This window comes from Corapipo altera, unplaced genomic scaffold (assembly GCF_003945725.1).
Source record: "Corapipo altera isolate COAL_440 unplaced genomic scaffold, ASM394572v1 63, whole genome shotgun sequence".
Classification (NCBI taxonomy): domain Eukaryota; kingdom Metazoa; phylum Chordata; class Aves; order Passeriformes; family Pipridae; genus Corapipo; species Corapipo altera.
The window spans coordinates 4426060-4441161 of record NW_020884928.1 but is presented as its reverse complement, the minus strand read 5'-3'; the positions used below and the strand labels follow the sequence as shown (position 1 = coordinate 4441161).

Sequence of the window (15102 nt, the reverse complement as noted above, 5' to 3'; positions counted from 1 at the left end):
ACTAAAGGCATGAATAAAAAATAAAACATTTAGTTAAGCCCTTTGTGGAGATGAGGTTGCCATCACCCTTTATTTTTTAAGCAAGTTCTTCAACTGCTTTTCAACACTATTGTGACATCACACAGAGAGTTTAATGGTAGCTCCTGAATATATACAGAATCAAAGCCAAAACTGAGCTTACTAAAGTTTCAGAAAGTTACACAGCAGTGAGAGATTAAGAATCATTATATACTTGGCAAACTGACCTATTTCCAAATGATGCTGTCACAGGATGATATGTGCAGTGGGCGTATTTTAGCCAACAAAAGCTAGCAAAGTGCCAAGAGCTGCTGAATTTCCTGTTAAGAATTAAGAGCCCCTCCACACACATTTTCCACTACAATATATGGCCCATCTTTTTGTCAGCACAAGTCTTTCCTGAAAAATTAGGGCTGAGAAAAAAATCACCGGCCACCGTTTCTCACGAAAAGTAAGGAAATTAAAGGAAATGAAAAAAGATACAAAGTAAGAAGTGCTGATCTGAGGGTCCTACTGGTTAACGTGCTTCTGAAGCAAAGTGCAATTCCAGTTTTATACTTGGTGCGTGAGCACCATGTAAAATGAGAGTGTGAAAATGTAAAAGTATGCGAGACAAATGACATTTTATCTTTAGACATAGTCATCCCTCATGGGTGTCATGCCTACTTATCAATTAATCACTAGAGCATGAATATCTTAAGACAAGGCTAAAAATGAGGGGTAATTTTTCACTAAATATGCTTGAAACAGCCAGTACATTTCACAAAAGAAAGAAGAGGTTTGTGATCTATTTCGCAGTTGCTTCATAAGTGCAACCTCACAAAACCTGAATGGAGATCCCTGACACTAAGTGCTGGGATGACTTGTGCCAGCCATCAGTAGAAACCTCAAGGTTTAATGAGTGCATTGCCAAGACTCAGTGAGTTACCACTTCTTGGCTAAGTTAACAGCAAGTGAGCAACTATGAACTTCTAGCCATTGCAAACACCAAATAAAAAGTATTAGCATAAATCATGTAGTGAAATGTAACTTGATAAGCCTCAAACTTGGCACTTTTGACTCTATGAGCATGCCCTTATTGTCTTGGCTAGTACAGACAATGCTAAACACGTAAATGAAGTAAAATCAATATTTCCTATCAGCTAGCAAAAGAAATGGGCATAGGGAGACAAATACACCCTCTGGGGCTCAAAATTCATCTGCCATACAGATGCATAGGTCTAGTTTATGGAAGTCCACATATTCTTGCACCTGCAAGTAAACTTACTGATCTGATGGTCATCTGCTAATATATGTTCTATCCTCTCAGTGTTTTAAGTGAGGTTATCTAAACAGCATTCTATCCAATCACCCATTTAACTGTACTGTTTTGCCTCACAGTAAAAGTTAAGCTGTCTGGATCTATTAAATGTTGCAAGATATTTTTTTCTTTTGGCAGAACGATATAAAAAACCCTACCAAAAACCCAAGAGCTTGATTTTCCTTAGTTATATACCTGCAGGGGAAAATACTACATTCACCATTTCAACCTTGTGATTTGCTTAACGAGAAAAAAGACATACTGCTTGGACATAGCTCTGAAAGAAAAAGGCAGTTGAAGAAAGTGTATAGCTGTTAGCAGGAAAAGACCAACATTTCATCACAAAAAAGCAGGTACAGCTTACCTGCTTTTGTGTACAATAATGCTACTAAGACCTGTTACCTAGACATGCCATTGCCTTTAAGTTTTAACACCTAAAACCAAATGCAAACAGAAAAATGTCTGTAGGAGGTGGCATCCTAGTAATTCTCAGATCATATATTTAGAGGAAACTGGAAATAAGGACAATATTTTTCAGCAGGAAAATCCACAAACTCGCTTTATAGGAGATGAAACAAGTAAAATCAGGAATCAAAGGAAGTTACTACTGGGATTCTAGCAAAATTATACAGATATTTTTTTTATTTAAATATAAAATGCTGAAAGTACAAAATTGACATCTAATTATTAACATGTTCCTGCATTTGGTTTTCCTCACTAAATTTTGACTTTAACATAATAAGCTTCTAAGATCAAAGTTGAAGTCATGAATGAGCCACAGAAAGATCATCTGATTTTGATTTTTCTCCTTATTAATGATCAGAGTCTGATTTTGCTTACACTGTTAACTATACATGCTTCAAACATTTACTGTGGATAAAATAAAAACTGGCCTGTTAACCAAAAAGACACTGTTATGCCTCAGCAAAGAACAAGACAACAAACATAATATGGCTAATTTAGAACAAAGAACAACAGCTGAGGTAACTGATGAATTACAGAACCTTTTTGTCAATTTTGATTGCACAAGGAAAGTTGACAGAGCAGTTTAATATACCCACAGTTATAAATTTTTATTTATTTTTTTTTATTATAGATACATAACAACAGTCCCCACACTCCCCAACCAAACTAAATGTAGGTCAAATTCTCAAAACCGCACTTCAATCCTTGAAACTTTGCTGTCCTCATGATGCCCAGAGTGGTCCCTCTGAGAAGGGCAGGAGGGTCCCTAATCTACATTGCTCAGCAAACACAAATATAAGATTGACAATACAAAACGAAATTATGAAACATTATCAAGAAACCTGGATGCAGCTACACAATAGACTGTGGGGAAGGAATGGTCCAAGGAGATAGGCAGCTGTTTCCCTACACCATGTCTGTACTACAGAGTACTACTGTAAGAAGGGTGTTGCAGCCTACTTAAATCTATGAATAAATCTGTCTTGAGAACATGTATTACACCATAAATATCAGGACACTTCTGAGACACAATTTTTGCAACCACTCTCCCATCTGTGATTCTTTTCACTTAAATTCTGTAAATGAAGAACGGCCTACAAAAGCCACTGCTGAATCACTTAGTTTCATATAGAAATTTACATCTCAGTTACTTAATTGGAATCTCCCAACCGTCACTCGTGAATACTCTTCTCTGGTAATTTTGTTCAGACAGATACCATATAAAAGATTGTCAGAAATGCTTCTAAATTGTTAAAAGATATTGTTTAAATAAAGGGGAGATGCAAAAACTATCTTTCCAATCCAGAGGTTGTATTGTTGTTGTATTACCTACTGCTGCTAAGAAGACAACAGCAAGATTGCTGTTAAGACACCTAAAAATCCATCTAAAGTTTTACTGTGGACTGGTAAAATGAAGACTTTTACTTAAAATAAATATTTCAATTCAGTGCATGATGGAAGACATTATTTCATAAACAAATGCTTAGCATTTGTACATGGAATTTTGCATTAAAATGGAGAAGCCCCAGCACACAGCTTATTTTACACTGTTCAACATTTACACTGTTGAAGAACGCACTAGTACCTATATTTGAATAACTAGGGTTGTAGACTTCTGTAAACCAGTCCAGATCAAAACAGGTTTGAATTCTGGACATCTCTCAAAACATAACAACAGGTATCCAAAAACTCAACAATAATCTATTTCAATCTATAAAATCTTACCGTACATACTTAAAATTAATACTTCTCAAAAGACTTGTAATGCTCATTCTTTTACACTTCTCATGTTACATAGAAGTAAACAACACATACAGGACAGTATCAAACAGTTTTTGAGCTTTCTTAACATGTCTACATGAATCTTATTTACCCTTTTCTTGGTAAAATTCCTTAATATAAATGTACAGGCTTGCATATTTGCCCTGAATACCAAGTCGCTGCATGGATTATGAAAAAAGTGTGTAGCCAAGCACACTACAGGGAAAAAACCAGACACCACGGCTACAGTATATAATGTAATACTTACTATTTATATGTTTCTGAACGAATGTATTCAAAAACATGAGATACTCCAAGCTGGAACTGGTCAGCAATAGGGGTAACCCAAGGATTGTTCTCTGCTTTGAAGACTTGCTTTTGACCAGTCAAATCCAAATTACCTGAGGGATTAAACAAAACAGCATATGAAAAATACTTGAAACATGAACAATTTGAAAGAAATACCCTCTGTGCATATAAAAACTTTTCATTTGTTTCAGAGAGCATGGCCATGATAAAAGCAAGCATTTCAGCCTTAACACAGAGGAACAGGACACAGTAGTTCCCACCATGACGAATGCAGTTCCACTCTATTATTTCAGTGCTGCTACACACTGCACAGCAGGGTTGAACTCCACCCGCTGCATATTATATTTATTCATCAAGTCGGTTTTAAGCAGGACCTGATAGTGCATAGGTGTGGGCCCTCTCCACCATGATCTGCAGGAACAAAAGGAGAATGATGGCTTCAGTAGGAGTCTGCTCTGCTTGGCATTGCAGAACATTTCTCAATTCCTGCTCCAAGCAAAACACCAACAAGCAATGCCCAATAGGCTTTTTGTCCTCTCAGTGCCAGCCTGCTGTGTGAACTGAGATCCTACCCTAATCTGTGATTAGAGTGCCATACACTCAGAAACACAAACAAAGAGCATCATTCTTGTAGCATGCCAGTTTTACCTATTCTGTTGACAGGAAGACTTAAGAGACCTATTAGGGGTTTGCTTGGGGTTTTTTGTTTGTTAGTTTTTTAAATGTTTACCACCCAACCCCAAAACAGTCTACGCTCCACTGAAACTCCTCATGACTATGGATACAAAGGGCTGAATTCCAGGACAGTCTAGCCATTGAAATACTTTGTGTTCTTTAAATTAAAATAAGAAATCTATGGTACATTTTCAATTTATTTTTGTGAATTTTATGATGAAAAGAGGCCTACCCTCCCCCTAGAAATCTAAAATAACTAAAAAAAAAAAATTCTTTAACCACGGGGAACAAAACAAAACAAATTACAGGGTTTTGAAGACTGACTGAGCCAAGCTGTTGGAGAAATCCAAAATCAACCTGATGCGCCAAATTTCCAAAATGAAATGCCTGTTTAAGTGCAGGCAACGGGAGCTGCTGTGAGCCCTGTGCTTGCTGCCCACGCCGGCTGCACGATCTACATGACAGCTAATCCTTGGCACGTTTCTCTCTGTAAAAGGGGTTAACAACAATTAAAGACAGGCTATTATACTGTGTGAAAAGATGCCAAGCATCTCATACTGGCCTATCACCGAGTCACCACTACCTTAACAAGCTCATCTGCCAGCTGTCTGTGGCAGGTTGGTTTGAGCTCACAGCCCGTCAGTCAGTTGGCAGCTGCCGTGCTCTGCACGCTCCAGTGCGCCTCGTTAGGAGCCTCGCGCCCGTCTCCTTTATTAAAGGACGCGGCAGCACTGTTCTAACAAGGATCAGGAAAAAGGATTAAGTACTGTGACAAAGAGGACCTAATAAGCTAGAAAGCAGTGTATCTAAATCTGTGCTGGCTGAAGGCGCAGGCTGGTGCTGCTCACTATCCAGCTCTCAGGTGGAGGCTGCCGGGGAAGCCGGCCAGCGTGGCGATTAGCCGTAACCCTCTGACCAGGGCTGCTGTGAAGATCATGTATCACTCAGGGTTTGCTTTGCAACTGTAAATTGCATTTCCCATTTTATTACCTGCAAAAAATCCCATACGTTGCTCTCCAAAACTACCAACACTGTAAGCATTCTGCAGGTACTGCATCAGGGTAAAATGATCAATTTGTGTACAACTAATAAAAACAATTAAATCTTGGCTCCGTCATGGGTCAAGTTCAATGCCACCTATAGGACTAAGTCACATGTTCCCAAAATCTCAATAGGTCTTGGCTGAATCCTCTCGACCCGAGCTATGTCAGAAATTTACCATCCAGGGAAGGTTGCCACACATTTCCATTCCCACAGTGCAGCGTGCTCATTTCATTTCTAACACCCGTTTAATACCAGTATGGCATGTTTAAATGTAATTAATTGTAATAATTATTACTCTACTACAGCTGAAGAAATCTTACAGCAAACCCAGGACTCCTCAAGTAAAATGATCTGTAGGTCCCCATGCCAATGTAATAGCTTTATTTTCCTCTGTCTTCTGTTTTTCCCAAAACACACTGGAGGCAGGTGCAAATATTACTTTTTACCTTCAGAGGGAAGAGGGAGGCAGAGACCCTAATTAATCTAATTACAGAGAAATGGGGCACACAAAAGTTCAGCATCCACACTGAAATCCACCCCTCCTTGCCCAGGACGTCCTTCTGGGAGTCCTGCCAGCAGCAGCTGGCCTGGCAGCCCATCCCGCTGGCCACCTAGAGCTCGAGTGAGAGCCCAGGGATTTTAAGTGAAGAATTTAATCAAGTGCAGTGGTGAGAAAAGGAACAATTTGTCTGTCCTCACGGCAAGCACCAGGCAGAGAGTGGGTGCTTCGTTGCAGGTGAGTGGGCTTCCTCGCAGAAGGCAGGAAGGACAGGGCAACCGATGCTTTAAAATTCTCCCCATTCAATAATAAAATTTCCATATAGAAATGAAGAACAGAAATGGACAGAAATTAAACAGGATAAGAAGTTACAGAGAGACTGCCCCACGTCATCAACACTAGGGAGGAAATGGCGTCTAACACTCCAGGCATGAGGTAAGCCACTTGAGCACAAAGAGGCCGCATAATTAAAACTGAGACAGAAGGGAAACCCTTCACTCCTGCACTGTACATTGCTTGGGGTCATATCCTGGTGTCCTTTCTGGGTGTACCTAATTCTGCTCTGGCTGCAGGACATCCAGCAGTCCCAAGCACAAGGTCAAAGTCTCAGTAACATCTCAGGAACAGTACATGCAGGGGTAACCAAACACAGGACCGCTGCACAGACTCTTCTGCTGCAGTGCACCAAGACAAACCCAAGGGTGCGGAAGAGATGCTCACACCCGCCTGAAGCAATGGCTCTGGTACCAGGCTCACTGCAGGAGAGCTGTGCAACTGGAGACATCTTACAGATGTGTACCTGTCCCTCCCATCCCCAATAGTCTCCTTGCCTAGATGATTTTTTTATGGTAGCACCACGTTAGGAAATGCTATTACTCCATCCCTGCAGCACTAGAGCCATTCACCAGGGAAAAAGCTATGGCAGATGCGCCTTCATGCATATTGTCTAACAGCAGCATCAGCAGAACACCATCCCCAGGGCTTTAGGAAATTTATATACTGTTCTGCTACACAGATCACATTAAATCCCTCAGATATTTTTAGTAAGCAAAATACAAAATTGCTTCTAGTAAAAACCCAGCACTGAAGATTCAATCACAAAACATATTAGGGTTGGAGACTGCATTGGTCATTGCTGTTTTGTTCTTTTCATGCACATCAGCCTATTAAAAAATATTTATCATCTCTAAAATTCGGCATAACTTGTTGACTAAAACTGTATTTCTTCATTGTGGACTTAAGGTTCTTGATACTCTGCCTTACTGAAGGAGATCGGCTCCACTGAAATGCAACACAATCACATGCCTCTGGTAAGAGAGGAACAGCACGTTAACTTCAAGACTAGTCAGCACAGCCCCCTTCCTAGATCACATAAATGTTTTGCACATTATTTTTGAGTGCTTCTAAAACTATTCTAATAAATGATCAATGCTACACATTCCAGAACTCAGGTCTAACATGCTTAAAGAATATCCAAGTCCCGAGTCTGAAGGATACTTTTTTTTACACATTCTACTTTCACTAAACATAGATTTCCAAATAGGAGGAATGCAAAGTGGACATTTGCTGCTACCAGCAAGCAGACACTGAAAAGAGAAGAGTCTGGAAAGAGAAGAGCAGAGATCTAGCAGCTGACTGCTGTGCAAGACCGGTACGAAATGACCAAAAGCCTTCTAAAAGGAGCAGCCAGCTGTGTGATCTTAAAAATGGCTGATCTTGGCATTTTTATTCCTGTCTCAGCACTCATTGTATCTAAAGATGACCCTGAATCCTTAAGTTTGATTGTATCAGTGTGACTTAACTTCTGTGTTTAACCCACTTTAAAACCAAATTGCTCCTAATGCCCAACTACTAAGCTGTGCAGACCCGAAAACTGTCTGCTGCCTGAACCTCTTATTGGCTGCCACCACAGAGCTACAGTAAATAGATCTACACCAGAACTCTTGAAAATTCAAGGGCAAAATCAAAGTATGCATATTTTTAATTTTAAAGTATTCTAACTTAAACCATCCATTGACTAAAAGTACCATTTATCACTGCTTACATTCAGAGCTTCCACCGCCATGAGTGGACAGAAGGCACATCTCATATGACAGTGAGCACACTCCATCCTGACTGACATTAAAAGGAAAAGAAGGCAGCTACAGTTTTCCTGCACCTGTCTCAATGAATCTATCCTGCATTTGAGCTAAAACACGATCATTAATGTTTCTTGTTATTTTTCCTTCAGTGCTGTTGAAATAAAGAGTGGTTTGTGTGAACATTCGTGTTTTGCTCAACTGCCTGCAAAGGTCAGAAAAGAGCTCATAATAGAAAATAAAATGATGCCTCCCACAGTTGTGTTTGCAGACAGTGTCAGAGCCAGTAATAACACCACCTATCACTTTGACCAAGGGTGTCTCCAGACTTCCCAGGCTCCTCCTGTCCATTAGATCCAGCCTGTAAGCGCCTCTTACATGCAACTAGAAGCCCATCATCCTCTTGTGATGTATGATGTATGAAGTGTGCAATGTCTACTCCATGTATGTATACTTGATGTACACTAAGGTATGACTAGGGTACATGGGCATTATTTAAACACAAGAAAACAGAATGAACGCAAACCTGGCTTGTCCTTTCCACTCGAACACCCCTTGGCAACACTTTAAATACTTTCAAAAATTAAAAGGTGAAATTAAGTAATTAAACAACTGTGACATTTGAGAACTGAACATTGGCATTCAACATAAGAAACATGATCCTAGCTGTAAAATGCCAGATCAACGCTTCTTTGTAATGGTTTAAATTCATCCCCAGTGGAGTTTCATTAAAATCGATGGAAATAATTTTTAGCCTGTATACTGTTGAGTTTCACATCTGTGTCCCATTGATACTCTGACTCACATCCCAGCCTACACTGTACTTCACTGACCTCAAGAAGAGTCCTCAAGCTGTAACATATCCCTTTTAGTGATTCCTCTTAAGACTGCAATTTAAATATTCTTTCCCTTTATCACACAAAGGTCTTACTCTCTGTCATACATGTGACAAGAAGAACAAAATTAGTTTTATTATTTAGATATAAATACCTTTGAATCCTGTTTTATTAAACCCTAAGTAAGGGATCAATCCGCTACACTAAATTTAAACCTAGGTTATATGTAAAAATATGTCTGTCCTGGCTTGTTTTAGATTTGCTTTACACTACAGGGCTTATAATTTTTATTACTTTTGTGGCATTTGTTTTGTCTCAATAGAGAGAAAGACTGGTTTAAGCATGAGGGTGGAAGAAATATCATGACTATTATGTCATAAAAATGATGCCAAAACAATTAATTGTGAATGATGTCTTAAAATCTATGTAAAAAAATGAAAATACATATTGCTTTCTATGTCACAAAGTATTATAAAAAGCAAATTATTTTTACCCTGATCTTAAGCACATGTAGACTGTGCATCAGTAACTCATACCATTTCTATAAACAAGTAAGATCATCTCTGTTTTGAAGACCTCCATCATTTTTGAAGGATTAGTAACAGAAGAGAGTAGATTTAAACAATATTTATAAAGCAGCATTAAGACAACAGAGAGCAAAGTCTTCTTGTACATAAGTGAGGTGTGACTCAATCTCTTTGGAATCAGCAGTAATATTCACAGAAATATTCACTATGATAAACAAATCTAAATCTCCATAGCATATGTCGAAAATGTAAATTTGGTTATTGATGAGCTTCTATGCACTAAAAGAGAACAACTAGTAAGTCTAAACCCAGACTGAAATGTCTTCAAAAGATGGATCCCAGGAACATTTTTGCTTTCTCACCCCTACATTCTTGTACTGGAGAAGGTCTAATAGTATCACTTCAAGCCATCAGCACTTCAGAGAACCCCAACGTAGCATTTGTGGCAGTTCTACACAACAGGGGAAAAGGTTCAAGTCTCAAATAACAAGCAATCAGATTCAGTACATGCAAATTAACCAGATACTCCAGAGCATCCATCAGACAGAAGCAGGCTGGACACCTTTCTCTGGCTCCTTTCCTAACCACACAGTGGGAATGCCTGCAACCTCAAATATGAGTGTTAGACAGGAAGCCTCAGAGCAAAAGAAGGCTGAAGGAGCAACCTGAAAGCCAAACACTGAAGTCTAAGCCCATCCTCAGTTTTACAATTACTTTCAGGGACAGAAAATAGGAGTGCAGATATTGCAATATCACACATTATTCTAACAACTTCTTAGATGTAAATGAGAATTTCCAATAACGAGTTCAGAGATGACACCCCAACTTCAGAATTCACCTGAATACATCTAACTGTAGATCTCTGTGTCAGTTCAGTAGTTGAATAGCTTACAGAGACTTTTCAAACAGAAAAACATCTGGTCTGAAAAACATCAGGAGATGGAGGCTCTGCCAGTGGTGTCTTGTTCAAATGGTTCATCACTGCCAAAATACATTCTTTATTTCAGTGCTGAACTAAGCTTAGTTCTAAAACACTGTTGCTCCCTCTGCCCATCTACAAGGGAAAAGACCAACTGTGCTTTCTTCTCATGGAGTTAGTGAGGATCAGCAGCCAAGTCTCCTCTCACTCTTCACTTTGATAGGTTATATAGAGTCTGATTATTCTGTGATACTAATACATAATAGCTACTCCCTTTGCTTCGACTCTTAGTAAAAGGAACACAGCTGAAATAAATAAAGTAAAAGTAGACCAACTAAATCTTGGAATTCTTTATCCTTGATTTAAATGTGAAGTGATACAAGGTAAACTGGTACTACCTCAGCTACAGCTATTACAATTGTATTGGAAGAAAATTTTACTCTCCAGCATATTTCATAGAAGAGAGTTTAAAACAAAATGAATACAGTCCTGAGATATTTATACAAAATCCCAACATCATAGCCAAAGGTCAGCCAGAATCATTATAATGGGAAGTCTGACACTTCAGCATGTGTCAAGACTGAAGATGAAGCCTGGGAAAGACAACAGAATGGATAAAACGCTGAACTACTCCCTTAAACCATACCCTTGCATTTTCATATTCAGGTGGCTGCAGGAGTGGTTAACTCTCCAGGAACAAAGGGAGAGCTGTGGAAATTTCTACCATCACAAGACACAACAAACTTGACCTTAGCAGAATAACTAGTAGAAAGAGTAAATAATAACAACACTCACAGATGAAAGCCATAAACCAGGAACTTATTTAACACAGCACACAAGGCACTCCTCGCCTAACAACACTCTGGTAATAGCTTGTACTGCCACATGACAAATCATGCTGTTTCATCAACCAAACTCCACCACACACAGCCTTCAGGCACCAGGGCAACAAGCCCAGCTGATGCCGTCGTGTTGGTAGCTAAGAGGAAAGGCAGAAGAAAGAGCATTTTGACAAAAAGCTAAGAAATTACTTCAAAATGTACTTTTCAAACTATATTCTTTCTAAAATTATTTCAAATTACTTATAACTTGATTAAATTCATTTCTCCCACATCCTCACGTAAGAGCAAGACCATTTACTAGAAGACTTACAAATACTGCTAAGTTTCACTGATTTGTCTTTGAAAGGTGACATGTGCTGGAAATACCATTTCCTTCACTGCTCTGTGTGAGATCCCCGGCACTAACTGGGATCTCAAGGGGCAAACCAACAGCCACTGCTAAGTGTTCCCAGTGAAGAAGCCCAAGGAACACACTACGCAGCAGACGGGTTTTAGAACAAAGGAAATTAATGTGATGTCAAAGTAGTTTAACATCAAAGACACTTTAATGGCACAGGAAGTATTACAGGCTTAGAGGATCAGCATCCCAATTTATTTTGAAATATATTACACATTTTTTCTAGCATCAGAAACTCCCCTGGGATTCTCAATTACACAGGAATTCAACAGAGCATTCTCTCTTTGAAGGGTCCCTATCAGATCAAAATCTAGTTAATTTTAAAAAATTACTTCAAAAAGGATTCACTGTATTGCTTTTGCCCCACACCTTTGAAATTTCCATTCAAACACAGGTTGCCAAGAACTCAGAAGAGCGAAACCACTTTTAAGTACTATGAAACACAAAATGAAACAAATATAACTACAAATGCAACGTTTACTCAGATTGGCTCTAATTATGGTACTCTTACCTACAACAACTCTAACACGACAGATGAAATATCTGCTCACAGAAACATCATTATTATGTTGATTATACTTATAATCAGAGTACAGTCAACATTACGAGAGCCCACACACACACTGTAGTCATCTGGGAAGTGACTGTAAGACTGGTATATTTTCAAAACTAAAGTAAGATCAAATCTGCATCTTGAAAAGTTTGGCAAGAATTACAGTAGTGTAAGGAAAAGAATGCCTGTGGTGTAAATCTAAATAATGGGTTATAGAAACATCTTCCCGTGTATAATGAAACTGCAGAGTTGCCCTCTTCCCATACACCTTAATCCCCACCAAATACTCTCCGCAATCATCCTGGTTTCTAACTACATAACAAGTGCTGGGGTTTAGTGGGTTTGGCTTTTTTTTTTCATTTTTTAAACTTAAACCTAAAATGAGAATTACAATTAGAATATTCACAGATTTTCATAGAAGCTTTTCTACATAAATAGCCTATCTTGTTACATACATTTTTTCTACTGTTCCTTCACTAATAACCGCTACATCAGCAGTCCTAGAAAGCAAGTTACTTTGTTTATCCACCCTTGCCTTAGTTCCAAAAGCAGAAACATGTAAGTTTTTAAATTGTAAGGTATCAATTAGCTGTTCCAGTGCTCAGAACTGTTGTCCAAAGAGCCCCAGGGTGTTCAGGCTTCCAACAAGCACCAACAACCTGTACTGCAGGTGTGAGCAGTGCTGTGTTGTGACACAGGCAGAGTGCAGTGACAATTTATACTAAAATAAGAAAAGTTTGGCATTTACGTCAAGTGTATTCAGAAAAGAAATATCTTTTGTGAAATAAGTGATTCCTGTGTTTGCACATGCCTGTTATAATTACCTAAGTAAACTGCTATTTCGATTAATATTAATTTGAACAAACAACTGCAGCAACTACTTTGTGTAATATAATATTAATTCACAAATTCTAGAGCCATTTCAAAAGCCTAAATTTTAAAAGGTCTTCTCGTGATGGAAATACTTTTGGAAGGATTCCTTGGACTTCAAATTTAAAGCCAATTATTTATCCACAGAAGGTAATTTAGCTGTTCAAAACTAAAGAATGATGAAAGAATTACTTAGCCATTCTGACATAGAGATTTAATTTACAAAATGTTTCATGCTCCTTAAAAAGGAACATGGTTACTTACCCCATCAAGATCTTTTTTCTAAAATGCTTGAATTTTCTACTTTTCAAATATGTATGTAACTTTACACTTTTGATAGTGTTTCCCTTTACCTGAGGAAATTATTTGATAAACTAGAACAGTATTGAATAGCAACTTACAAGCCACAGATGCCAACATTCAATTTTGAAAAAGGAGGATGGTAAGCAGAAATGTATTCTTAGAAATCTCTGTTCTTCCATATGCATAAACATGAGCAAACCTCGTGTACTTGTGCACACATGTATTGGTACATGGTAATGCACACAGGCAATATTAGAATCTGGGGTTTAAAAATCATACCCTTCGTTTTCACATTAAACCCTCAAACCTACAGATAAGCTGGTTACATTCTCTGGGTGGCTATTTAGTGTCATCTTTGTGAATACTCTGCACCATATACCACCCTTACAACAGTCCTGACTCTGCTAAGAAAACCTTTATTGTGGCACATATGGGTGCACCCAGATGACCATACAATGAACATTCAAACACCATCACTGGTGTTACTAATTGCATCTACCACTTATGTGGTTCCTGTTTCTATTCAGCTTTCTTTCCAAACACCATTCTCATTGTTAAATGGTCAGAATACACAAAGCGACAGATTTAGTGCCTCCTTGGCAATTTATATAACTGACTGCAACTCTGTTGTTGCAGTGAATCATGATTTATTTGTCTCGCAATGCAGCACATAACCTTTTAAATGCTAGGGAAAAAAATGCCAGTGCCTCTTTAAAGTTTATATATGACTGCCCACCACCATTCCTCATGAACGAGGTTTTGAGAGACAAATGATAAAAACAAGCTGCAAATTCCACCCACCTACTCCTGGCCATTTCCTGTGTTCATCACTCACACGTACTGTATTTACAGACAACCAGACCACCAGTGCATTCTTTTAGTGCCCTCGTTTCCTCCTGGGCAGGAATATTTTTCTCAAATTAGTGATAGGTATTCTCTGCTAAACACAAAGAAGAATAATGTCAATCTCCCTTTCACTGCTGCCACGTTCAATCACATCAGGTGACATTACAGGCAGGCTGTAGGGTTTTATTTATTGTCATCTCTCTCCACACCGAAGTTGCAATCCCAAGGCCTGTGGCCTTTTTTCATACCCTATTCTCCATGCCTTCTTCTGCACTTATTTCCATCACCTTCAAAAAACTGTTTAATGTAACACACACATGCCATTCTCCTCATCCAAATACACTGTTTTATCCTGATATTTTATACTGTGCCCATCTCCCTGGTAAATGAACATGTAATGACTCTCTGCTGTCCACCAGTGCCTGAACTAAGCCAGTCAAAAGCCTTCAGTACCTTTAATTATGAAAGTGATAATGAGAGAGAAAAGACTGTTTACTTTAAATGGAACAGCAGTAGCTCCAATTAATGCAAATAGGACCTACTCACTGCAAAACTATTTATCCAACATGCACAACAAAAAGTATTTGGATAGTTCTGAGTACATTATAATTCAATTTTAAAAATTTAGGAGGGAGAACTCGGACCACGGACAAAGATGGTTTTCCCTCATGTGGTGACTATGCCATTGGCAGTCCATGCAGTAGGTTCCAACCCTTTCATACCACCTGTCATTGGCAGACTTTTAAAGCTGACTGCAAAGGTGTGTGTGCTTCTCTAAATTGCCTTCATTTGCAGAAGGGAAACAGGGTTGCAGAGATGAAGTGACTTTCTAACCATTCAGAGATTCACACTTGCCTGCG

General features: G+C 38.7%; 1 protein-coding gene across 3 annotated transcripts in view; it reads right to left on the bottom strand.

Annotated features, from left to right (window-relative positions):
- The window catches only part of RSU1 (Ras suppressor protein 1), a 104826-nt gene that overhangs the window by 55692 nt on the left and 34032 nt on the right, over positions 1 to 15102 (bottom strand). For all 3 annotated transcript variants that reach the window (XR_003530188.1, XM_027658657.1, XM_027658658.1), the window contains exon 8: positions 3813 to 3945. Coding sequence is in view for 2 of the 3 variants with exons in the window: in XM_027658657.1 (XP_027514458.1) it covers positions 3813 to 3945 (133 nt within the window). In the remaining variant the exon portion in view is untranslated. The remainder of the gene's footprint in view (positions 1 to 3812; positions 3946 to 15102) is intronic.